The sequence below is a fragment of the Polypterus senegalus genome, chromosome 16 (assembly GCF_016835505.1).
Source record: "Polypterus senegalus isolate Bchr_013 chromosome 16, ASM1683550v1, whole genome shotgun sequence".
Lineage (NCBI taxonomy): Eukaryota > Metazoa > Chordata > Cladistia > Polypteriformes > Polypteridae > Polypterus > Polypterus senegalus.
In genome coordinates, this window is record NC_053169.1 from 20,705,606 (window position 1) to 20,730,356 (window position 24,751).

Here is a 24,751-nt window from a genome sequence, read left to right on the forward strand (position 1 = left end):
CCCTGCCACCACATTTAACCTAAACATGGAATATAAAGAGAACACAAATTATTAAAGGACAAGAACTGAGCCTAACTGAAGGGGCTTCTTTGACTCTTGTCTGCCAGGTGACTTCCTGGCTAAACCTTTTTCCAATTCACATCTCTGTTTCACTCATGTCTCCTCTAGTGCCTCCAACTCTCCACCAATGGGATTTCCCCATAACCCACTTCCCAGTACTAGATTCACTGATCCACTGGCAAGGAGCTGCTTTTAAACTCCGCCTAAGGGTTAGGGTTACATTTGGCCACGCCCCAAAAGTACCTTTAGGGTCAAGCTTAGCCCGCTAAATCAGGTTACAATGTTTTAGCAGCTTTTGGTACATCTTTGGATCACAAAGAGCCGTACAAACATAAGAAAACAAAAACTTCACAATTCATTCACTAAACTAAATTTTAGCAATGTGATACTTATGCAATATGCAAACATAACTTACAATTCACACTGTTTCTGAATCCATTGCTATTTTAATTTGCTAGAAATGTCTGTCATTTTACTGACTGGACAATTCTGTGAGATTAATGTGTTCACTGTTGCTCTGACTCCATTTATGTTTGTGATTTTTCATTTGGCTCAAACTCTACAGTACATACATAGGGGTCTTTCCAGTATCATTATACCATAAAGACTGGTTTCTCTTTTTTTTGGTCTTTAAAAGAAGACCTGTGCTGTAATATAATAAAAACAGTTGATTTTTTCCATCTGGGGAAAACCTAATGACATATTTTTAGATAATGCTCAAAAATGGGTCCTGCACAGGGTTGATTTCAGCTTCTTGCTTAGTAGTGGCAGATAAAGATCTGCCTCTCCATGCACCTAAATGGGATATGCTTATTAAAAATATGGGATCAAGTTGGGGCTCAGGCCAGCTTCCCTTCTTGGCAAAAAGAAGTGTCAGAAAGCACACCAAGCACTTGGTCCACTACCAGACACAGAAATACCAAACCATAATGTACTGTAATGTTCGTAGATACAGTACATCCATTTTCCAATCTTGGGGTAGTTAATCATTTAGTAATAACTCCTTTCACACCCACACCAACAATCAAAGGAATTAAAAAACGTTCATCTTAGATTTCTAATGTTGTCATTTCATTTACTGTAAATAGTCATGATTCAGGCATCTTCCGTGATAAATTTAACTTTAGTGAAACACTCATCTGTTTGCTGGTTCAATTTAACCCCATTTGTAGTAGTATTTCACATCGGCTACTTACAACTGGACAGAACTAGAACTAGAGTCTATCCCAGAAGCACCAACCATCCAATAACATGTGGACCAGACCTATTTTCAGTCACAAATCATCCTCTCCTTCACATCCTTCAGATCATAACAACAGCGATATGGGATTTCAACCCAATCTAACAGAGCAGTACTGCGAACCATTGTGTTAGACCCATTAGCTTTATAATAGCTCACAATGCAAATCCTCTAATCCCATTCCCATTTTTGTGCTAGTCAAGTACATAAAGGGGTGTATGACTACCACATTTACATGCACTGAGGTTACCAGACTGAAGTTAATGATCAATTTTGACTTCCTGCTTTACTCAGGTTACATCGGTGTACACCAGGGGACACTTCCAAAGATTAAAATTTTTATTTAGCGTTCAATCTATAGATCAAGTTTTAGTTCAATCGGACTTGAGATTGGAGTGTTAACCCAATAAGGGTGACACTATATTCAGGTCGTGGAGAATCTTTCAACACACGTGATCACCTGTCCCTAAGAGGTCACAACACCAATATTTCCACTTTTATATCACACTAGCTATGTTTCCTACTGAAGACATTTAATAGAAAAAATGAAAAAAAAAGTATTCAATATTTGATATCTCCTGCCTTACTTGGTTGTACCATCAGCATTAGCTCTACAGTTTTATTCAGCCTCCTCACGTGTCTTAACCTCTCTGCCCAACACTTTCTCTCCTGATCACATTTCTGCAAAAATTCTGTCATTTCATTGTGCGTTGCTTACCTTCTGTACACTTTTTGACAACCATCAATGGTAGACAGGCCCCTGAAATGATTATTGGTATTACTGCTAATACTTCCTGTGCTTGAAGGTCACTCTCGGCACTCCTTCTATGCCTTTCCTTGGTATCCTCATATGTGTCAACCTCTCTTGCCCTTGATCATATCTAATTGAGCAACCAAAGCTAAACTGACCAATCACACCAAAGACAAGCTGACCAATCAGATTGCTGAAAGGGTCCAGATGGACACACACACACACCAAGAGGCTTTTACACTATAGTACATAAAATAACATTTCATTGATTTATCCTTTTTACAAGTTCACATTTTCATTAAAAAAACATAACAGCACTGGGAAAAAGGAGGCTGCATCTCAGGATGGGGCACTAGTCCATACAGATACCTTGATTAGGTCAAGAGTCATATTAGAGTCACTAATTAACCAAACACAATGAAAGAAGCCGCAGCACCAAGAGAAATGCCATGTGAACATGAAAAGCATAGTCTGCTGGGCAGAGCCACACTGTACTACTCTCCATAACATCCTGGTGACTATAATTACTTTTTAAAAATTGTAACAATAAATTCAGGAAAGTAATAAAGTATGATAATTAATGTTGGCTATCAAAAAACGATATATTTTTTAAAAAGCAAAAACAAAATTAAAGACTTCTGTAGCAGAGGCAAGCCAGAGAGGCATTACTGAAGAACCTATACAAAGTAATTTTATGTAGCTTTGCAATTTGTGAATCTCTGAAACATGACCATTACTTCATTATAATATTGTAACTAAGTACAGGCAGTGAGGCCTTGTCTTGCATGTACAGTCCCCACCTCGTCACTGCCATTTCAGTCTCAATCCCAGACTTTGACACTTAAGTGAGCCTCTTTGTCGGACACTACTAAGCTTTTGCTACAGTATGCAGAACCCTTGAAGTGCCTTAGGGAGGCATTCATGATAGAAATGCACTACATTGACTGCAGCAGTATAGCTTTGTGCAGACACTTGAATGTTTTCTGATTGTTCAACCTCTAACCTCACTATTTATACAAGTCTCGTCACCCAGAAATGCAGTACACAAAACATATCTTGCAATGACTTTCAAAGCAGAAAGATGTTGTAAAAGACACATTGCCTGCTTGCTAAATGGAAGGGCTAGAAAACTGTAATGTTTCCATTTCATTCACTTTTACTGACCATGTAGCTCTATGAGAGCTTCATTTCCTGCCAGTGCCACAATTGTGTAGTAATAGGCTCTGCCACCTTAAAAGTATCTCAGGAAGGCCATCACGAGAGAAGCATTCTGTGAGCGAAGTGGCCTTATAACTGAGGTAATCTAAACTTCACTGACAATATCAAAATGTTATAATGGCACTGTAGTATAAATTTACTTTTAAAGTGTCTTCAGAAGGGTCTTATATAAAATACTTTTTAAAACCAGTGTGGCCCAGTGGTTAAGCTGCAGGACTATAAAGCATAAGGTTAGCATTTTAATTCTCTTAATTTATGTGTGATCCTGTGAGACTCTTTCCAATTTCTAGTGTTAAAATTATACTGCAATATGCTGTACCTGTTAAGCATCTTCTGATGCAAGTCACGCTGGAAAAGTACTACATTAAATATATTTTATTTACAGTTCTGCTTTCTATCTAAGGTGTTGACCATCATTTTGCCAGCTTAATGCATCAGCTCACAGATCTTTCTAGACAAGTCTTAACTTTTAATTGATACAGCTATACTGCTAAATCTCTGAAGTGTCATCTGACTTCTGTCACATTAGACCACATCAAATGGATGGTTAAGATGGTAGACTACATTGCACAAGATTGAAAGTTCAGTCCCACAACTGTCAGTATGACCCTGAATGACTCCTCACCTCTCTGTGGCTAGAAGTCATTATTTCACATGGTGTCTGTAAATTATCCCGGGATGAAGTTTATTGCAGAAATTTGGTATTAAAAAAAAAAGTTTAAAATGTTCACTTTAGGTAGTCCTGCCTAGTGACTATGGAGCTACTGCTTTAGTTTCCACTGCACATTTGACTCGCGTCTAACATACACAAAAATATGAAGTGTGCACTTTGGTTGTATCACATTATTATGGAGGTTTCACTTTTAAAAAACAAAGATAGCCAGAAAATTGAAAAATAAATCTGAAGCCAAACCATTTATATTTCAGAGGCGTTCAGGAAGGTCTGTCCTTCAAATGCAATTATGGCCTTTGGATCAGGCAGACAACTTCCGAAGGCCTCGAGCAGAAGGTGTTCTTCTCGAACAGACTTTTCAAAGTCAGCAAATGACAGCATGCCATCGTGATCATGATCCATCTTTTTTAACGTAATGTCAACCAAGTCCTTAATACCCTCATCAGGATCTTCTTCTGTTGGCTGTTTAACTAGGCTGCTTTTAAGCATCTGGAACATTTCCCCCCAGGAAATACTTCCGTCCCCATTCCAGTCATACACATTGAAGCAGAACTCAATTTTTTCATCCAGTGAACCTCGCAGAAAAACCGAGAGCCCTCCTATCCACTCCTCCAAGCAGATATAACCATCATTGTCCTTGTCAAATGCACAGAACACTCTGCCCATCATCATGTCATCTGTCATTCGAAATGTGTTGTGAAGAATGTTCATGAACTTACCACGGTCCAAACTGTTCACTGCCCGCCGCTCAGGTTGTTCCCCAACCAGGTCATGGAACAACCTCATTAAACATTTCACTTCCTTTCTGGAAAAATTTTTTCCAAGCCTGACAAGCTTCTGCAGATCTGGCAAACTCATGGGGAAGTCATTCAGAACAATGGATTACATGGCAACCCAATGATGTGAACTACAGCACCAGCAGTGCACATGTGAGTTACCGCGGGTGGTGACATGACCATTTATGAGGTGACATGGATGAGCTAAAACAAATCTCATGAGAAAAAAGAAAACGGGGTTATGGGGAAAGGCCCCGCCTACCAAGGGTGGGGCAGGACGAGCTAGAACAGACAAAATTTTACTGAGACAGCGAAAAACTACTACATGACAAAAGTTGAAAAATACATGGATTAAGAGATCAAATTAATATTCCCATATTTCCTGTATTTAACACTTTTTAATGCTGTTGGGGACTTTAAGAGATATCTGTAGAAGTGCTATTGGGAATCGCCATGCAATGTATTTTTAGCTCAACAATAAGTGTTTGTATGTAGACCTTTACTTCTGGAAAAAACTGTGGAACTTTGTTAGGCAAAATAATAAAATAAAAAGAGAAAGAAAGAGAAAGAAAATTAAAAACTGTGAGAGGAACAAGAAAAACCTTAACCAGCTTGAGTGAAACAAAGAGTGCTTTAAAACTTAAAAAAAATATATTTACATGGAAACAAAAGTGAAAAATGGCTGTTAGTTGAGTAAAAAGTTAAAAGACATTGAAAAGAGAGAAAACAAGCATTATGTTAGTATCAGTAAACAGACACTTTTTTGTAATCAATGTATCTGCGCGCAAGAAGAATCTTTAAACAATACATTTAACAGCATAATTTTAATTTTTCAGTCCCTATATACAGTGGATTCAAAAAGTATTCAGACCCTTTCACTTTCCACTTACTTTACTGTGCTGTAGATTTATTTTAAATGGGGAATTTGCCATTTTTGCCCATCAGTCTAAACTCAATAACCACAGATGACAAAGTAAAAGCATGTTTTCAGAAAGGTTTGCAAATTAAAAAATCCAAAATTGAAATCTCTTCATTCGTATTAGTATTCAGACACTTTGCTCTGTGGCCAAATCATGGTAAGGCACGTCCTGTTTGCTTTAGTTCTGTTTCAGGTGTGTCTAGAATTTGATTACAGTTCAACTCTGGAAAACAGAGTTCACTGCACATCAAAGGCACACACCACTGTATATACGTACGGTCCTACAATTCACACTGTATATCAGGACAAAATCCAAGTCATGAAGTCCAAGGAACTCTTTGTCGACATTTGCAATCAAATAGAGGTAAGGCATAGATCAGGACAAGGGGATAAAACCATTTCTAAAGCTTTAAGAGTTCCCAGGAGCAAAGTGATCTCAATGATTGAGAAACAGAAGAAGTTTGAAATCTCCAGGAATCTTCCCAAGAGTTGGCTGTTCAGCTATACTGAGTAACAGGGCAAGATGGGCCTTGGTCTGGGAAATGAGAAAGAACCCAAAGGTCACTCTAACAGAGTTTCAGAAATCAGCACATCAGCAGCACTCCATCAATCAGGCATTTATAGCAAAGTGGCTAGATGGAAGCCACTCTTGAGTAACAGGCAAATGACAGCATTTAAAGGACTCTGAGAGCATTAATAAAAGGATTCTCTGGTCTGATGAGGAAAAAACTGAATTCTTTGGGCAGAACTACAAGCACAATATCTGAAGAGACCAGGTAATGCTCAGCACCTGCATAATACCATCCCTATGGAGATGCATGGTGGTGACAGCATCATATTATGGAGGTGCTTCTCTACAACAGGGACTGGGAGACTGATCAGAATTGAGGGATGGATGAATGCAGTCAAATACAAAGAGGTGCTTGAAGAGCACCTGCTCTACAGTCACACAAAACTCAGAATGAGCAATGTCCACTCTTTAGCACAACAATGACCCAAAGCATACAGCCATGTCAATGCTGGAGTGGCTTCAGGACAAGTGTCTGACTGTCCTTGAGTGACCCAGCCAAATCCCTGATTTTATCTATCTAAACAACATTAAAGATCTGTGAAGATTTCTGAAAATGACAGTTTACTGATGCTTCCCATCCAATCTAATACAGTTTGAAGGGATCTGTCAGGATGAATGTGATAAATTCTCAAATGTAGGTGAGCAAAGCCTCCAGAAATTTACCAAGAAGACTTGGAACTTGTAATTGCTGCCAAAGGAGCTTCTACAACATCCTGAATTCAGAGTCAAAATACTTATACAAAATAAATTTATGAAGGAGATATTTCAGTTTATGATCTTTAATAAATTGTGAACCTTCCTGAAAACATGTTTTTATTACTGTATGTCATAATGGGTTATTGGATGTAGATGGATAGCCAAAAAGGCAACTCTACTATTTTGAAATTAAAACTATAGTAAAGTGTGCACAAAGTGAAGAGGTTTGAATACTTTCTGAAACCACTACATAAAGATGTTATCCTTTCCATATTTACAGTGAAATTATAGAATATCCCTTCTTCATTTGCCCAAAAATACTGTATTTATCTTTGGTAATCTGATCATCATTACATGTTGCCTGAGGTGTTTGGTGGGATGGGGAACACTCCTAATGCTGCTTTGAGAACATTCTGTATTACAGCCTGGTACATCAATGGCTTTGAAATGAAGAAATATGGATTTTAATTTTTAATTGGATAATCGCCTTCATTTATTTCAGGGTTAAAATCCAATTTAAAATGGAATTTCAAAGCAGGTAGATCTCGTCTTTAATTTCTATAAGCACATTTCATTTTCACACCTTTAGAAATTCGTGTCTCAAGCTATTAAATTAAAGTTAAATTTAAATCCTTGTGAGACGGTTATACACAAGAAGAGATGAAGTTGGCAGCCACCCACACTGGAAGAACCTCAATTATCTTTTTCAACTCTCTGTTAATCAGAAGCTATTTCTTTGTGAAGTTGTTACTTTACTTACCTGTGCTTGGACTGTATAGACGCACTTGTTGTGACAAAAAAAACTCGCCACGAGGTTTAACAGTCTCAGTTAGTTTACTATAGCTTCATTTATTTGTTGTTTAGAGGTGATGTACAGTAACCAAATACAAGCTGGAATCTGATTTAATTCCCAGATGTGAAGCCTCTTGGATGAACTTTGAACAAGTAGCATATTGATGGAAGTACAGGTACTACAGTATATTTAGATGAGCCCTGCCTACTAGATTTTGTAATTTGTTCAGTGTGTTGGTGAGCTGGACAGAAACAGAGGAGCATTTCCTTTGGAGAACAGAAAATCCTACTTTTCAGTACATTTCTTGTTGATAATAATGGCGCTTTCAATCTGTGAAGGACGTTCTGATACCAGAAACTGTGTTTAAAATTTTAGCCACAACAGAGGGCTCTACAAATAGATGACAAGGCCAATTCCCCTTATACTGTATCTGTATAGGTTTCCTTTTACACTTAATTTCTCCATAATGAATGAGTATGGGAGTTTGACTAACTGCTCACTTTGATAGACAGAAGACCAGTCCGGGTTAATTCTGGCCTTGCACCTAATCCTTCTAGGACGGAATCCATTAACCATAAAAAAATACTAGAAAAAGTGAGGGGATGTTTGTAGGGAAATACCTAATAATGTCATCAATATATAGTTGATGATGCAGTGGATAAAGACACTGACTCACAGCTCGGTCAACCATAGATTTAGTTTCCAACTTGATCACATTGGCATTCTTCCCATGTTTTATTTTTCTCCAAATATTTAAGTTTCCCTGTATGTGCCACAGATTTATTTGTTATATTAGCTGGTGAATCTAATTTGTCCTGATATGAGTGTACCATTGAAAGGACTGCAATGCCTTACAGGGTTAGTTCCCATCTGCAACTGTGGGCTCCAGCACAGGGTACTGCCAGAAACTTATATCTGGGTGAATCTGTGTAAAAGTGAATGTTCTATGAAGTAAAGAGACCATCCTTCTAACAATTTACAGTTCAGTCCTCTTGTAGTATAATCAAACAACAGAATTAGTTCAACTTTATACACATACAAGAATCCAAATTTCATTTGCATCATTTCCCCAATGTAACAACAAATTGGAGGGATATTACTTGTAGGGGGTCAAAGGCTTGGTGGATTTCAACGTAAGGCTTATAAAGAATAATATAAACATATTGGACTACCTGATTTATCTATCCTACCATGGGCAAATACTATGTATATTTAAGGCATTTTCTGTTCTTTAACAAAAAAAATAAATACTGCTTAAAATTTGTAAAAAAAAATCAAGCATTATTATATCTATGCCACATGAATTAGTGAATACCAAGATGATTCAGGATATTTCCATGTACACAAATTCTTTAAAGCTATTTTAGTAACAGACATTTTAAATTAGATTTGCTGGAAAACCAATTTATAAGGTTTGTGACATTTACAGCTTTAAAATGTGTTTGCATCCATACACGAATGACACATTAACTGGTTAATACCATTTACTGAATAGTAATACTTAATGGACAGATTAAATTCAAATTTCAAATATCACAAACTACTGATGTTTTTAATTTTCCAAATCCCTCCATTTCTTTTTTTTTTCTAAATGTTTGCCAATAAAGCTACCTTAGTAAAATCATGAATTAATTAAATCTTTCAGAACTCATTCAACATAGCCTTTGTTTTGTTGTCTTCATCCTGTATTACACAAGTGATCAGACTTGTTAATGGCTTATGCGTGTGGACTAATCCAGAATTAGCAACTGAACCAGACATTCAAATATGGGTCACAGATGTTTTACTATGTTTGAAATATTTTTGCTGTTATAATATAATAAACATTACTCAGGGTTAAAAAAATCTAATGCAACACAAAATTAAAGTTTGCCGATTTGATTTTGGCAATGAAATATTTGCCCTTATGAATATGTAAAATTTAGCAATGCACCTGAAAAATATGGGCATATTTTACAATATAATGTAAAATATATGTAGTTCCCATATACATTGTAACATTATATTTGAAATATAATGAAGCAAACATTTCCCTTCGTATATTGTAATTTGCATATTTGTAAATACATCGTACATAAGACATGCAGTATACTGTGTGTTCAGTTCTAGGTTTCTGAAAAATCATTTATTGCTTATGTTTTTGCCAGGAACAGCCTTCCTAAAGAATCCAGCTAATTGGTATTATTAGTACATGCAGGACGTGAGGTACCGTATTCTGAGTTGAAGCATGTATGGTAAGTTCAAAGACTTTTAACATTACAAGCAAAATTTTAAAAGTTATAGTGCTGACAAAAAATCTACTGCCAGGCAAGCAATTTTAACTATAAATTCATCCAGAATATTAGAGCACCTGTTCGTCATCAAATTTTACATCAGTGGAAAGATCATGTGCAAAAAACAGCAATATATATCAAGATATTTTGAAATATGTATATATAATACTAATGCATTTTACTGATATTGCACCTATACTCTAAAATACATTGTATAACTAGAATTTACAGACACAGTTTACAATGTAAAATATATGCTTTGCAGTATATTATTCTTATTTTAATATTTTTATATTATTGTTAATGTTTTAAAATATATTGAGAAGTCTTTTTATATTTTCGAAAATATACTACACTTTACAAAAATGGCAATAATTTACATATAAAAACAGGAATAGCTGCGGGAGAAGAAGAAAATATACCTCAGTATACTGCCAGATATTGCATTATATTTATCCTTTAAATATACTGTAACATTTTAAAATATATTCATGTTAGCGGAAATATGCTTTTAAAAAAATATTTAAATGTATTTCATTTTCTAACGTTTTCTTTCGGCCGCTATGCCCTTCTGTTAACACATTAACTGTAGCATCTTTGACTAGTCAGCGTATTGCAGATATCTGAAAGATTAGATTTCTAAAATGTAAACTTGACACATTAGAATGTAATCCTGGACAGTCAACGTAAAGAATTACATGTTTTGTTTTTTTCCTTCTAATGTTTTGAAGGACAAGGAATCGCCCGCATGCTGAAGTGGGCAGAGGCTGCTGGACAGTGACGCGCGTCTCGGACGCCAAACTAAAAAGTGTCGTTTCCTTGCCCAAAGTGTGTCGGCCCATAAGCGGTGGAAACGTTCAAAATGCAACCAACGTTTCATATTGAAAGTAAATCAAACTACCCGTTTAATAGACTGTCAGGCGATCCTGTCTGTAAGTACTGGGCTTAACACAGGCAGAAATAACTGAACTGAACTATGGTTAATATTTTCCGTTTTCATTTAAAGACCAAAAAAGAAAAAGAAAAAACTAATGAAATCAGGGACATTCTCAATAGCAGAAAAAAAACGGAGCAAAGTATGTCGTTAACATTACTTCATGGATGTTTCGCCTAAATATGAATTTTAAAAGGCGTCTCTTAGGTTATATGCGTGAACAAGAGTAGCGTTTGGGGGGTGGCAAGTGGGACAACCGCCCCATGCCCCACGACTAAGGGGGTCCGCTTTTGAGATCTACGTATCCCGTTCGGGCTGATTTGTCAAGTTATATTCTCTAGTATAGATCAAGCATGTCTTAAGACAGGCTTTGCGGTCCGGCGATCCTATCTAAAGAAAACGACACAGCATCAAGATTAGACTACGAAAATGTCATCAACGACTTTTCTAAGAAAAGTGGATTTTCGTCTCTGAACCTGGAAAACGGTAAGAGATTTCATGATGATACCTCCTGTCGAAACAATGAGACTCACATTTTATTTGCAGGCCATAAACATGTCCAAATATAAATGCACAAAAACACGCAAATAACCGGCTGACATGACACCAATGCGAGTTATGACTATGACACCCTGCATATAGAGACTCAGAGTATACTTGCAATGTGGGTACTTTTCTAAAAGAGGCCCTGTTAATTTCCGAATTGACACTGCATCGCATTTCGCACTGTCGTGGTATTGTCATGAATTACGAATTGCACTTTTTAAATAGATTATATCGTTATACAGTATTTTGACCAAGTCCCCGTGTTATCTTGCAACAATTTGGCTGAATGTTGTAATGAGAAATTTCGGTGTATGTTAACATTATTTTCTATTAAATTCGCGCTTAAGTTTATACAGTTTACACATACCGGTAACAGCGTTTGACGTAACCGGCCTCGCATGGGGTTGGACAGCCCTACACCGCAAATCGCCTCCGCCTCTGCGTATGAGAGGCCACGACGCTGAATTGGAGTTAACAGGTTCAGAAAATTAACAAAGGCTAAGTACAACACCTTAAAATATTTAACAATGCAGTGACACGAACACATACGGCTAAGTAAATATCGTTCTCATTTGTACCCGGACAAACTGCTGACGACTTCTGTGTCAGCTCCGCTAAATGAAACGCGACCTGAAGAACTACCCGCTGAAAATGACGTCAGCGGCGACGCACCCACAATATCCGGCCCGCCAATTTTACCGGAAGAATAAATCCGAGATTCAGCAATACAGTAATCGCTCCTCGATCGCGGGGGTTGCGTTCCAGACCCCCCCGCGATAGGTGAAAATCCGCGAAGTAGAAACCATATGTTTGTGTGGTTATTTTTATATATTTTAAGCCCTTATAAACTCTCCCACCCTGTTAACATTATTAGAGCCCTCTAGACATGAAATAACACCCTTTAGTCAAACGTTTAAACTGTGCTCCATGACAAGACAGAGATGACAGTTCTTTCTCACAATTAAAAGAAAGCAAACATATCTTATCTTCAAAGGAGCGCCGTCATAAAGGAGCGCGTCAGGAGCACAGAATGTCAGAGAGCGCTCGCAAAGAAAAGCAAACAATCAAAAAATCAATACATGCTTTTAAGTATACAGAAGCACCGCGATAAAGCGGCATTTTGTAGAGGAGCGTCCGTGTCCTCTGTGCAAACAGCCCCTCTGCTCACACCCCCTCCGTCAGGCAGAGAGAGCGAGAAAGATAGAGAGAAGCAAACAAGCACAGCGCGGGAAGCATATCTTATAGCATTGAGGAGTTTTAGTTAATATGCAATACATGCTCTGATTGGGTAGCTTCTAAGCCATCCGCCAATAGCGTCCCTTGTATGAAATCAACTGGGCAATCAAACTGAGGAAGCATGTAACCTAAATTAAAAGACCCATTGTCCGCAGAAAGCGGCGAACCAGCGAAAAATCTGTGATATATGTTTAGATGTGCTTACATTTAAAATCCGCGATAGAGTGAAACCGCGAAAGTCAAAGCGCGATATAGCGAGGGATTACTGTAGTATGATATGCTGCCAGTGCATCGGTCAGTTCATGCGTGGTCCCTGAGATTCGCCGACTCTTCATCCAGGGGGCACGTTTCATGCCTCAGATATTTAACCCTGAATTTTTTTAAGTAGATTTGGGAGTGTTATGTTACATCAAATATTGAAGGAGAGGTTACGGATAAAATTCGCCATGTGGACCAGAGCGACAGTGTATTAAAATATGTTACGATATTTTTAGATAACCGGGATATAGCGGGTTGCATAATGGATTCTGTGAGACATTTTTATTCTGCTCCTGGAGATGTGCGATGTTGAGCTGATCAGAGACACTATTTTATTCAAGTGGTCTATCTCATGGTTTCATGTTTTGTCTGCCACAGACCACGTCCTTCGGAGGTTAACTGCACCTGGCACTGCTTTTTATTTATTTTTTTAGGCAATTATATGATAAGGAAGGAGCTTGGTACAGTTACATTTAACATTTACTCCTTAAACTTCTAGGTCACTTTATATTGCCCATTTAGCAAGGTTTTTAATTGGAGAATCTTTTCAAGGTTTTTGGACCCTTTTGATTTTTTTTTTTTAATTTTGATTCTGATTTAGTGATTTTTTTAAAACCTATTTACTTGCAGGTACTGCATATCTGGACATCTGACAAGTGAATCTGAGTTATATTGTCCTTTTTTTCATACTGGTTCTCGGCACTCGGACTCAGGCTGCTCAATCGGGAGTGATGTCAAGAACGTGGTTCACATGAGTGGCCTCATGCATGTCTAAAGATCTTCCCAGTGAGTCTCAAAATAATTAACAAGGTAAGCCACAGCAGGGGGTTGCAGTGTGTCAGCTGGAATTATTTAGAATCTTAATCAAGAAGACAGTAAAAAAAGAGGAACCAGTCCAGGCCAAGAGCCCCAAGTGCATTGGCAGAGCCGATGCATGGGGTGAAGTGACCAGGTGACAACCTCAGGTAGCACTTTGTTAAGAATGTCATTTTCATATGACTTTTTTAACATTATGAAATAACTATAAAAAAAGATAAATGTGAACCTTAAGAATTATGTATCTTGGAGCAAGCTAGAAAAAAGTGGCAATGGTAAGAATGATTCGAATTTGACTCTGCAGCCTACTGTAGTTAAAAGTATATCAGTTCCGCTTTGCAAGTGATTCAGATAGTGATATCTGTCCTGAATATGGAAAATGAATACAGGTTAATAAAGCAGACAAATGAAACCTAATAAACAAACATGAATACAAGCCTCATGAAGCCTTAAAATTCGTTACAGTGTGAGACATTTGCAAATTGCCGAATAATCCTTTGAATTTAATCAACTTTGCTGAACCTCTCTGCAAGACTCCCTCAGAATAATACCTGATTGAGGAATGACATTGACGAAAAAATGTGACAATTGGGTTATATTGGCAGGCATTCTTTCTTTTTTTCCTTTTGCATGCCTCGTTTCTTAGCTTAATAAAAAGCAAAGAATTTATGGTAATTCTGTATTTAAACCACCCTTCTTCCAGGTAGCTTACAATTATGGCACTAATACCATTAGAATTTTATTATGCAGCCCCATAAATTGAAACCATATAAATTATATTTGGGCTCTTCAACTAATCTCAATAGCCTAATATAATTACTACATTCAATTAAATCATAGTGTAATATTGATCGCTACTTATTTACCCATGATACCATGCTTTCACAAGTGTATGCAAACAAATCAACATCCCCTTCCAATCAACATTTGGAGTCAGTTTTTGCAGCTAGGAAGAATTTTTTTTAGTGTTCCAGGAACATGAACGAATGTGACGAGTATTCATCAAGTCATTGATGGTGGTGCACCACAGTGAATCGGATTCGAGGAGTTTTAACGCAAATATTAATGCAACAACAATATGCTGATTATGCCATTTTGTAAAACTATACAATTTCTGGAATCTGTTTAAGGTGACCGTCACAATATGTTTTAAAAGTCTCTCAAGTTCACACTGTGCGTGTTTTGTTAAAAGGGCAGGCATTTTTAAGCTTACAGGACAGTTTGAAACAGCTGAGGTATTTTGAGAAATGTACAGGAAGAGCGATACAACCAAGTTTTGTTTCACATTCAGTTTGATATTCTACATTTGTATTGTTTTTAATGCAGATTTGGCACTTTTGAATATTACATTTTTTGACTGATTTTTACATAATGCACTGTATCCCAAAGCCTATATGGAACTACATATTGCATGTGAATTAAGTGCATCATATCATGTTGTCAAAAGTATATGGTGCAGGTGGGGATGGCGGATGGTGGAGTTGGGGATGGGACTGAGAAATAGGCTGCGAAAATGCAACTTGCCTTAGGCATTATTTTGTAACATGCCAGCACTGTGCACTGGGCTGATATACAACTACTGCCTGTAAAGGATTCGGTATCCTTGTGCTAGCAAAACCTCAGAAAAGTGAATTAAAATTAAAGAAACACCGCTCTTTTTTTTATTCTTTTTGCATATTTTTGTGATGGTGGTGGTGTAGTAGTAGTTTGCATTGCTGCTGCATAGGTCCAACATCCTGAGTTTGAATCCCTCACTTAGTTGTTTTCACATTCTCTGCGAGTCTGTGCGGTTTTTAAAACATTCAGGTTTTCCAACCACATCCTTAAAGGCAAGCATGTTCTGTTAAATAGCAAACCTAAATTGGGCGTGTGATTGAATGTGTGGATGGGCCCCTGCCATGGACTGGACAAGGTTTGGTTCCAGTCTTTTGCCTGCTTCTGCTGATTTAGGCAGCCTACAGTGATCCTGCATGAGATTAACGAAGTTTGATAATTTTAAGTAATTTTGTTGATTGTGATGTAATACAGTACACAATATAACCACTCTGTATTTGGAGGGTTGCCAGATTGCCAAAGCAAAAATTGACTAAAGTGCTTTAAAATGTTACTCAGTGGCATTCAAGAAAACACAAGCTTTCTTGGTGAATTCTACTTCTCCCAATGTTTGCTGGTAATAAAACTGGATTAGGATTGGATAGGATGAAGTGTCCAGTGTACAAAAAAGAGGTGTTCCGTCAAGCAAATTATAACATTTTTAAAAGTTATTATTTTATGCTAATCTTATTCTCCAACAACAGTTTCTTTGTAATTTACAATAAAAGGAATAACTTGCTTAAATTGAAGTTATTATTACAGCTGGTGTAACATTAAAATTTTAATTCATTCAATAATTAATTTCCACTTTGTATACTTTGTTGGTGGTTTCGATGGCAACATGCTGAGTGGGACAGACTAAGCCACCCTATCTTCATAAATTTCTTAAAGCTCCTATTTGAGAAGTCCCCAATGCTCCCAGGCCACTCAAGAAATATTATTCCTCCAGTGTGTCCTGGTCTGCACACGGATGTACTTCCAGTTCCTGGGTGTACTAGGAATATACAAACAACCTGAACTCCCCTCGGTCCAGAGAAGCAGCTGTTCTACTCTGAGATCCTAGTGTATTACCAAACTCCTCACATTATCATGGATGGTGAGTGCAGGAACCTAATTTCAGTCACTTGTGCCATGTCTGATTCCTTCTGTCACTGCCTAAGCTCATGACTGTAGTTGAGGATGAGGATTCAGACTGTCTGCTAAATTAAAAGCATTGTCTTAACTTCTTTTTTACCATCCGTCCAATACAAAGTTTGTAAAATAACTGTCATTGGATTTATTGGTCAGCCTCAATCATATTTAGCCACAATGGCAAGCAAGACACCAAGATACTTGAAGTCCTCCACTTGTAGCAATGGCCTACTTCTTACCAGAGGAGACAAACCATTTTTTCTCAGATTTGAAAGGCACTATATAATAGATAGATAGACAGATAGATGTGAAAGTCACTATATAATAGATAGATAGATAGGAAAGGCACTATATGATAGATAGACAGATAGATGTGAAAGTCACTATATAATAGATAGATAGGAAAGGCACTATATATAAATAGAGAGATAGGTGTGAAAGGCGCTATATAATAGATAGATAGATAGGAAAGGCACTATATAATAGATAGACAGATAGATGTCAAAGGCACTTTATAATAGATAGATAGATGCTTTATTAATCCCAAGGGCAATATGCAAAGTACAACATTTTCAACAGAAAAGGGGCACTTTTTTATCTCTTTTAAGACCTTAAAGAAGAGCTCCAGAAAAGCACAAGTACATTTCTAAGCCGCGTAATTCAATTTATATCCTGTAGAATGGGTTCAATAACAACCCAGTCAAGCAGGAAATTCACTGTCTAGCCAACACAGTGTGTCTCTCACTGACAATCAGGGTTCTGGCATGCCAACATATTTACTGGGGATATGTTGAACTTGTAAAAGGCAGAAATGTTAATCTGATAAGGCACATGTCATGAGTCTTGACCACAGACAGCTCTTACTGTGCCGTGAAGGTCAGGAGCTGCAGGCCCTCTACAGTTTACCCATCGTCTACTGAGGAAGCCGCATCATCTAGTCTCCATCTGGCTCTGTTCCATATAGACCAAAAAAAAAACTGCCGTGTATGGCTGTGTACACCTCTAACACTATCATTAAGGTTGCTGACAATGCAAGAGTGGTGGGTGTCATCAGCAATGGGGATGTGTCAGCTTATAGAATGGAGATATGACAATTGGCAAACTGGTGCATGTGCAACAATGTCTCCTTTAATGTGGAGAAGACGAAAGAGATGATTGTCGACTTCAGAAAAATTGCACATTGAGGGCTTTGCAGTGGAATTTGGTCAACAACACCAAATTCCTTGGATTGTACCCGACAGTTGACCTTACTTCATAAAGTAACACCACCACCACAGCCAAGAAGGCACAGCATCATCTCCACTTCCTTTGGTGGCTGAGGAAGGCTAACCCCATTCTCACCACATTCTACAGGGGGCAGCATCAAGAGTGTTCTGACCAGCTGTGCCACCATTTGATTTGAAAACTGGAGAGTCTGTGACCACAATGTCCCACGAGGGATAGTACACACAGCAGAAAAGATCATTGAGACCTTTCTACCCTTTATAAAGCATTGTGTGCAGAAAGTCTACAGCATTGTCTCGTCCCTCCCACAGTCTCTTTTTGGCCCACCTCTATCTGGCATAAAGTACCGTAGCATCTGAACCAGTTGTGCCAGGTCCTGCAACAACTTCTACCCCTTAACTGTCCAGACTGTGAACTCTGTGGTGCCCACCTGCCCTCAGATCTTCTCCTAGGAGTTATTTATATGCAGTACATTTGCTACTACTGTTGTCCATATCATTATTTATTTATATCTTTTTCAATGTATTACCCATTATATTTATAATATTGTATAGCATAATTCTCTTCATGTCTTGCGGTTGTCCTGTGTTTATGTATATGCTGCACTGTGGCCATGGAGCTCATTGTTTCATGCCACTCTATGCCGCAGTACAGTGTATGGCATGACAACAGATCCACTCCACTGGACTTATCTTGACACTTTGTGCTCACTCTACAGTATAGGGTGTTCTCCAACACGCCTTTGTATCACCTCAGACACACTGCACGGTCAGGACATCCAAAAAAATGACAGACTAGCAAAGCAGTCTCAGACATGGGGATGGCCAAACCCCACTGACATTCTTCCTTCAAAACAGGGCCATCACCAAGTCCATCCAGACTGTACAAACTCAAACAAATGAATGGTCTACTATGCTGTTATTTGGTACTCTTTGGCATTGAGTGACTATTATTATGTACAACATTAATCACAATGGCACAAATGTGTCTGCCCCTGTAGGTTTTAAGAATTCTAATGATTAATGCAAAAAAGGTTAGTTGCCTTAACATTTATTATTTATTTTTTAATCTTACTTAATGTGAATTGTATCCTGGGCAATAGACTGGCATCCTGCCCCATCCTTGGTCAGTCCCGGTGTTTATTACTGATACATCACCTCAAAAACAGCCTAGTGTTCTGACAATGACAATGGGTGGTGGGTTAATTCAACGGCAGCATTTGGTCTTCCACCCTCTTACTCCACCTCCGCCACTGCAGACATCCACAGTTTCACTGTTGATCAGCTTCACTGGTAACTTTTGCAACAGTATGTCTTCTGCAATTGTGCGGAACGCCACATCAATGTTGATATTTGCCTTTGCGCTGGTCTCAAAGAATCGAATACCATGTTCTTCTGCAATCTGTTCTCCCCTGGCTTTTGGCACCTCTCGCCTGTCATCCATATCGCATTTGTTGCCAAGGAGCATTTTCTGAACATCTTGGTTTGCATGTTCATCAATGTTTCTAAGCCACTTGGTGATGCTGTCGAAGCCTTTGGCGTTTGTGATATCATACACAAGCAGTATGCCCATGGCACCTCTGTAGTAGGACGTGGTCATGGTACGAAACCGTTCCTGACCTGCCGTATCCCAGATTTGAAGCTTGATCTTCATTCCCTGCAGCTCAATAGTTTTGATCTTAAAGTCAATCCCTATAGTTGAAATGAATGATGAATTGAAGGCATCGTCAGAAAAACGGAAAAGAATACATGTCTTTCCAACCCCTGAGTCCCCAATCAGCAGAAGTTTAAAAAGCAGATCATAATGTTTTGCCATTTCATTCAGCGTATATTCTTCAGCTTAGTTAAGGGAATATTTGCAGTAAGATTGTCTCTTTTTTTTATTAAATCATTCTACTTTTATTCCCCCTGGTTGTGACAAACAAGCCCCTTCCCTCTCAGGTCATCCTCAGAGAGAGTGAAGGAGCCAGCAGTATGGAGCACAAGAGGTGACTGCCTCACAGAGGGCAGTGCCATTCGTACTTGAGTTCATCAGAATGATTTATGCCGCTAGGTCTCGTGAGATGAAAACAAAAAGTCCTTGGCCTTGGAAGGAAGTTCCATTAAGCTTGGAGACATGGGGGAGGAGGACAGTTCTCAAGCAAATTAATAATGTGACTTATTTTTAAACCAGATGCCTGATTTTGTGTCAGTCATTAATAATCCCAAAGGGTTGCATTGTGAATGCGGGACCTCAAGTAAAGTTATTCACATTTCCAGAGGTTCGCCCGGCCTTGCCTTTATACAACTTTTAATGGCAGGAATAGCCACTTCCATTTAAAATAAGTGTGGCAACTGTTTTAAGCTGGGAGGGGGCAATATGTCAAACTACCAATTATGATGCTGTTGACAAAAGATTCTTATTCTGCACCTGAACCATTGTTCTGTCTTTATATTATATAGCAACCTTCACAAGGCAAGCGAGAGCACATTTACATTTATTTTCTAAGAAAACACCTTTTATAAACGTCAACATAATAGAGTAACATCAGTCTGGAGACTGTACTGAACAAGTGTAGCAGGACAGGTTACAAAAGTCAGTCGCCACAAGCTGGCGTAACAAAAATGATCAGTCTCTACATATACAGTGGTGTGAAAAACTATTTGCCCCCTTCCTGATTTCTTATTCTTTTGCATGTTTGTCACACAAAATGTTTCTGATCATCAAACACATTTAACCATTAGTCAAATATAACACAAGTAAACACAAAATGCAGTTTTTAAATGATGGTTTTTATTATTTAGGGAGAAAAAAAATCCAAACCTACATGCCCCCTGAGCCTAATAACTGGTTGGGCCACCCTTAGCAGCAATAACTGCAATCAAGCGTTTGCGATAACTTGCAATGAGTCTTTTACAGTGCTCTGGAGGAATTTTGGCCCACTCATCTTTGCAGAATTGTTGTAATTCAGCTTTATTTGAGGGTTTTCTAGCATGAACCGCCTTTTTAAGGTCATGCCATAGCATCTCAATTGGATTCAGGTCAGGACTTTGACTAGGCCACTCCAAAGTCTTCATTTTGTTTTTCTTCAGCCATTCAGAAGTGGATTTGCTGGTGTGTTTTGGGTCATTGTCCTGTTGCCGCACCCAAGATCGCTTCAGCTTGAGTTGACGAACAGATGGCCGGACATTCTCCTTCAGGATTTTTTGGTAGACAGTAGAATTCATGGTTCCATCTATCACAGCAAGCCTTCCAGGTCCTGAAGCAGCAAAACAACCTCAGACCATCACACTACCACCACCATATTTTACTGTTGGTATGATGTTCTTTTTCTGAAATGCTGTGTTCCTTTTACGTCAGATGTAACGGGACATTTGCCTTCCAAAAAGTTCAACTTTTGTCTCATCAGTCCACAAGGTATTTTCCCAAAAGTCTTGGCAATCATTGAGATGTTTCTTAGCAAAATTGAGACGAGCCCTAATGTTCTTTTTGCTTAACAGTGGTTTGCGTCTTGGAAATCTGCCATGCAGGCCGTTTTGCCCAGTCTCTTTCTTATGGTGGAGTCATGAACACTGACCTTAATTGAGGCAAGTGAGGCCTGCAGTTCTTTAGACGTTGTCCTGGGGTCTTTGTGACCTCTCGGATGAGTCGTCTCTGCGCTCTTGGGGTAATTTTGGTCTGCCGGCCACTCCTGGGAAGGTTCACCACTGTTCCATGTTTTTGCCATTTGTGGATAATGGCTCTCACTGTGGTTCACTGGAGTCCCAAAGCTTTAGAAATGGCTTTATAACCTTTACCAGACTGATAGATCTCAATTACTTCTGTTCTCATTTGTTCCTGAATTTCTTTGGATCTTGGCATGATGTCTAGCTTTTGAGGTGCTTTTGGTCTACTTCTCTGTGTCAGGCAGCTCCTATTTAAGTGATTTCTTGATTGAAACAGGTGTGGCAGTAATCAGGCCTGGGGGTGGCTACGGAAATTGAACTCAGGTGTGATACACCACAGTTAGGTTATTTTTAACAAGGGGGCAATTACTTTTTCACACAGGGCCATGTAGGTTTGGATTGTATTTCTCCCTAAATAATAAAACCATCATTTAAAACTGCATTTTGTGTTTACTTGTGTTATATTTGACTAATGGTTAAATGTGTTTGATGATCAGAAACATTTTGTGTGACAAACATGCAAAAGAATAAGAAATCAGGAAGGGGGCAAATAGTTTTTCATACCACAAGGCTAAGCCCTTGCTGACTCCTCACTAATTCTCCCACTTTCCATAGAGGTGGGAAGCTGAAATTTCACATGCTCATTCCTTCCAATGTACTTACAAAAGTTAGGTATGTTTCATGTCCTATTGTAACACCTAAGAGGGGCAAACATGTGTACCCCCTAAACCAGGGGTGTCAAACTCCTGTCCTGGAGGGCCGCAGTGGCTGCAGGTTTTCATTCTAACCATCTTCTTAATTAGTGACCAGTTTTTGCTGCTAATTACTTTTTTTAATTAACTTGACTCAGGCCTTTTAATTCTTTCTTTTTCTTTAATTAGCAGCCAAATAATAATGAGACACAAAACAAGCCGCCACATCACACAATATCTGAAAATAATGAAAGGTGAAGGTCTCAGTAAGGTTGATCTCTCAACTCACCAAAACACTTTGACGATGTTCTTATACAACACCAACAACAACATTTATTTATATAGCACATTTTCATACAAAAAGTAGCTCAAAGTGCTTTACATAATGAAGAAAAGACAAAATAAGAAATTAAAATAAGGCAACATTAGTTAACATAGAAAAGGAGTAAGGTCCGATGGCCAGGGTGGACAGAAAAAACAGAAAAAAAACTCCAGACGGCTGGAGAAAAAAAAAAATCTGCAGGGGTTCCAGGCCACAAGACCGCCCAGTCCCCTCTGGGCATTCTACTTAACATAAATGAAACAGTCCTCTTTGTAGTTAGGGTACTCACGGAGTCACTTGAAGTTGATGGTCATACAGACTTCTGGCTTTTAATCCATCCATCATTGTTGGAACATCACAGTGCTTTGAGTAGATGCGCCACCACCAAAAAGACATTGGAAAAAGAAACAGAAGAGAGAGTAGGGGTTAGTACCGATTTTAGAGCCACCATGAATAGTTATTATAATGAGTTGGATATACAGAGTATTAGGATTTTGATTACAGTGAAGTTATGAGAAGGCCATGTTAAAGTAATGTGTTTTCAGCAGTGTTTTAAATTGCTCTACTGTATCAGCCTGGCGAATTCCTATTGGCAGGCTATTCCAGATTTTAGGTGCATAACAGCAGAAGGCCGCCTCACCACTTCTTTTAAGTTTTGTTCTTGGAATTCTAAGGAGACACTCATTTGAGGATCTGAGGTTACATTTTGGAATATAACGAGTCAGACATTCCGATATATACGATGGGGTGAGATTATTTAAGGCTTTATAAACCATAAGCAGTATTTTAAAGTCAATCCTGAATGACACAGATAACCAGTGTAGTGACATTAAAACTGGAGAAATGTGCTCGGATTTTCTTTTCCTAGTTAAGATTCTAGCAGCCGCATTCTGCACTCGTTGCAGACGATTTATGTCTTTTTTGGGTAGTCCTGAGAGGAGTGCGTTACAGTAATCTAGTCGACTGAAAACAAACGTGTGAACTAATTTCTCAGCATCTTTCAGTGATATAAGAGGTCTAACTTTAATTATGTTTCTTAAGTAAAAAAATGCTGTCCTAGTGGTCTGATGAATATGTGATTTAAAATTCAGATTACAGTCGACAATTACCCCTAAGCTTTTTACTTCCGTCTTGACTTTTAATCCTAATGTATCCAGTTTATTTCTAATAGCCTCATTGTATCCATTATTGCCAATCACTAAGATTTCAGTTTTCTCTTTATTTAACTTGAGAAAGTTACTATTCATCCATTCTGAGATACACGTCAGACATTGTGTTAGTGAATCGAGAGAGTCGGGTCATCAGGTGCTATCGATAAGTACAGCTGTGTGTCATCAGCATAGCTGTGGTAGCTCACGTTGTGCCCTGAGATAATCTGACCTAACGGAAGCATGTAGATTGAGAAGAGCAGCGGACCCAGGATAGAGCCTTGTGGAACACCATATTGGATATCATGTGTCTTTGAGTTGTAATTACCACAAGTAACAAAGAATTTTCTCCCTGTCAGGTAGGATTTAAACCAATTTAAGACCGTGCCAGAGAGGCCCACCCATTGACTAAGGCGATTTCTAAGAATGTTGTGATCAATGGTATCAAACGCAGCACTCAGATCTAAGAGGATGAGAACAGATAAATGGCCTCTGTCTGCATTTACCCGTAAATCATTTACTAATTTAACGAGTGCCGTTTCTGTGCTGTGATTTGTTCTAAAACCCGACTGAAATTTATCAGGAATAGCAGGTTTATTTAGGTGGTCATTTAACTGCATAATGACTGCCTTCTCCAGAACTTTACTTAATAAAGGCAGGTTAGAGATGGGTCTAAAATTGTCAAGAGCCGAGGGGTCGAGATTATGTTTCTTAAGTAGGGGTTTAACTACAGCAGTCTTAAGACAGTCTGGGAAGACCCCCGTATTTAATGACGAATTTACTATGTCAAGAACATTATTAATTAGCACGCCCGATACTTCTTTGAAATAATTTGTTGGTATTGGGTATTATAAAAAACAGAAAATCAACAGTTTTGGAAATGTCAGCTGTGGCAGAACGAGAGAAACAACAAGCCATGGAATTAAATAATGAGTTTAATTAACAGCAAGACTTGGCTTCTCATTAAGAAACTGGTTGGAGTTTGAAGCCCCAGTTTAGCTGGTCATCTGTTGGCTCGTTTCACATCTCCTTTCTGTTTGGCTGTATTTTAATGAGGAAACGAATCAATTCAGAGGACTGAATCCTTCTAATAGGGCAATTAAAATGTGAATTAGCAGTGAAAACAGGTCACTGATTAGGTAAATGGTTAGAATGAAAACCTGTAGCTGCTGCAGCCCTCCAGGCCTGGAGTTCAACACCCGTGACCTAAACTGTATATACAGATAGGGGAAACCTC

At 38.4% G+C, this 24,751-nt stretch overlaps 2 protein-coding genes across 2 annotated transcripts; both read right to left on the reverse strand.

Annotated features, from left to right (window-relative positions):
* Positions 1-4,185: 4,185 nt before the first annotated feature.
* Positions 4,186-4,800, reverse strand: LOC120516962 (EF-hand calcium-binding domain-containing protein 1-like). The gene has a single exon (XM_039739001.1). It carries the CDS (start codon positions 4,798-4,800, stop codon positions 4,186-4,188), a length of 615 nt encoding a protein of 204 aa, XP_039594935.1.
* Positions 4,801-13,294: 8,494 nt separating this feature from the next.
* On the reverse strand, positions 13,295-19,523 carry LOC120516590 (ras-related protein Rab-10-like). The gene is made up of 2 exons (XM_039738367.1): positions 19,015-19,523; positions 13,295-13,313 (listed from the first exon to the last, which is right to left on the reverse strand). Exons 1-2 carry the CDS (start codon positions 19,521-19,523, stop codon positions 13,295-13,297), a joined length of 528 nt encoding a protein of 175 aa, XP_039594301.1.
* Between the last annotated feature and the right edge of the window lie 5,228 nt (positions 19,524-24,751).

Bases quoted from the DNA above. Each gene is read 5' to 3' on its own strand.
- LOC120516962 (XM_039739001.1), bottom strand. From the start codon at position 4,800: ATGAGTTTGCCAGATCTGCAGAAGCTTGTCAGGCTTGGAAAAAATTTT.
- LOC120516590 (XM_039738367.1), bottom strand. From the start codon at position 19,523: ATGGCAAAACATTATGATCTGCTTTTTAAACTTCTGCTGATTGGGGAC.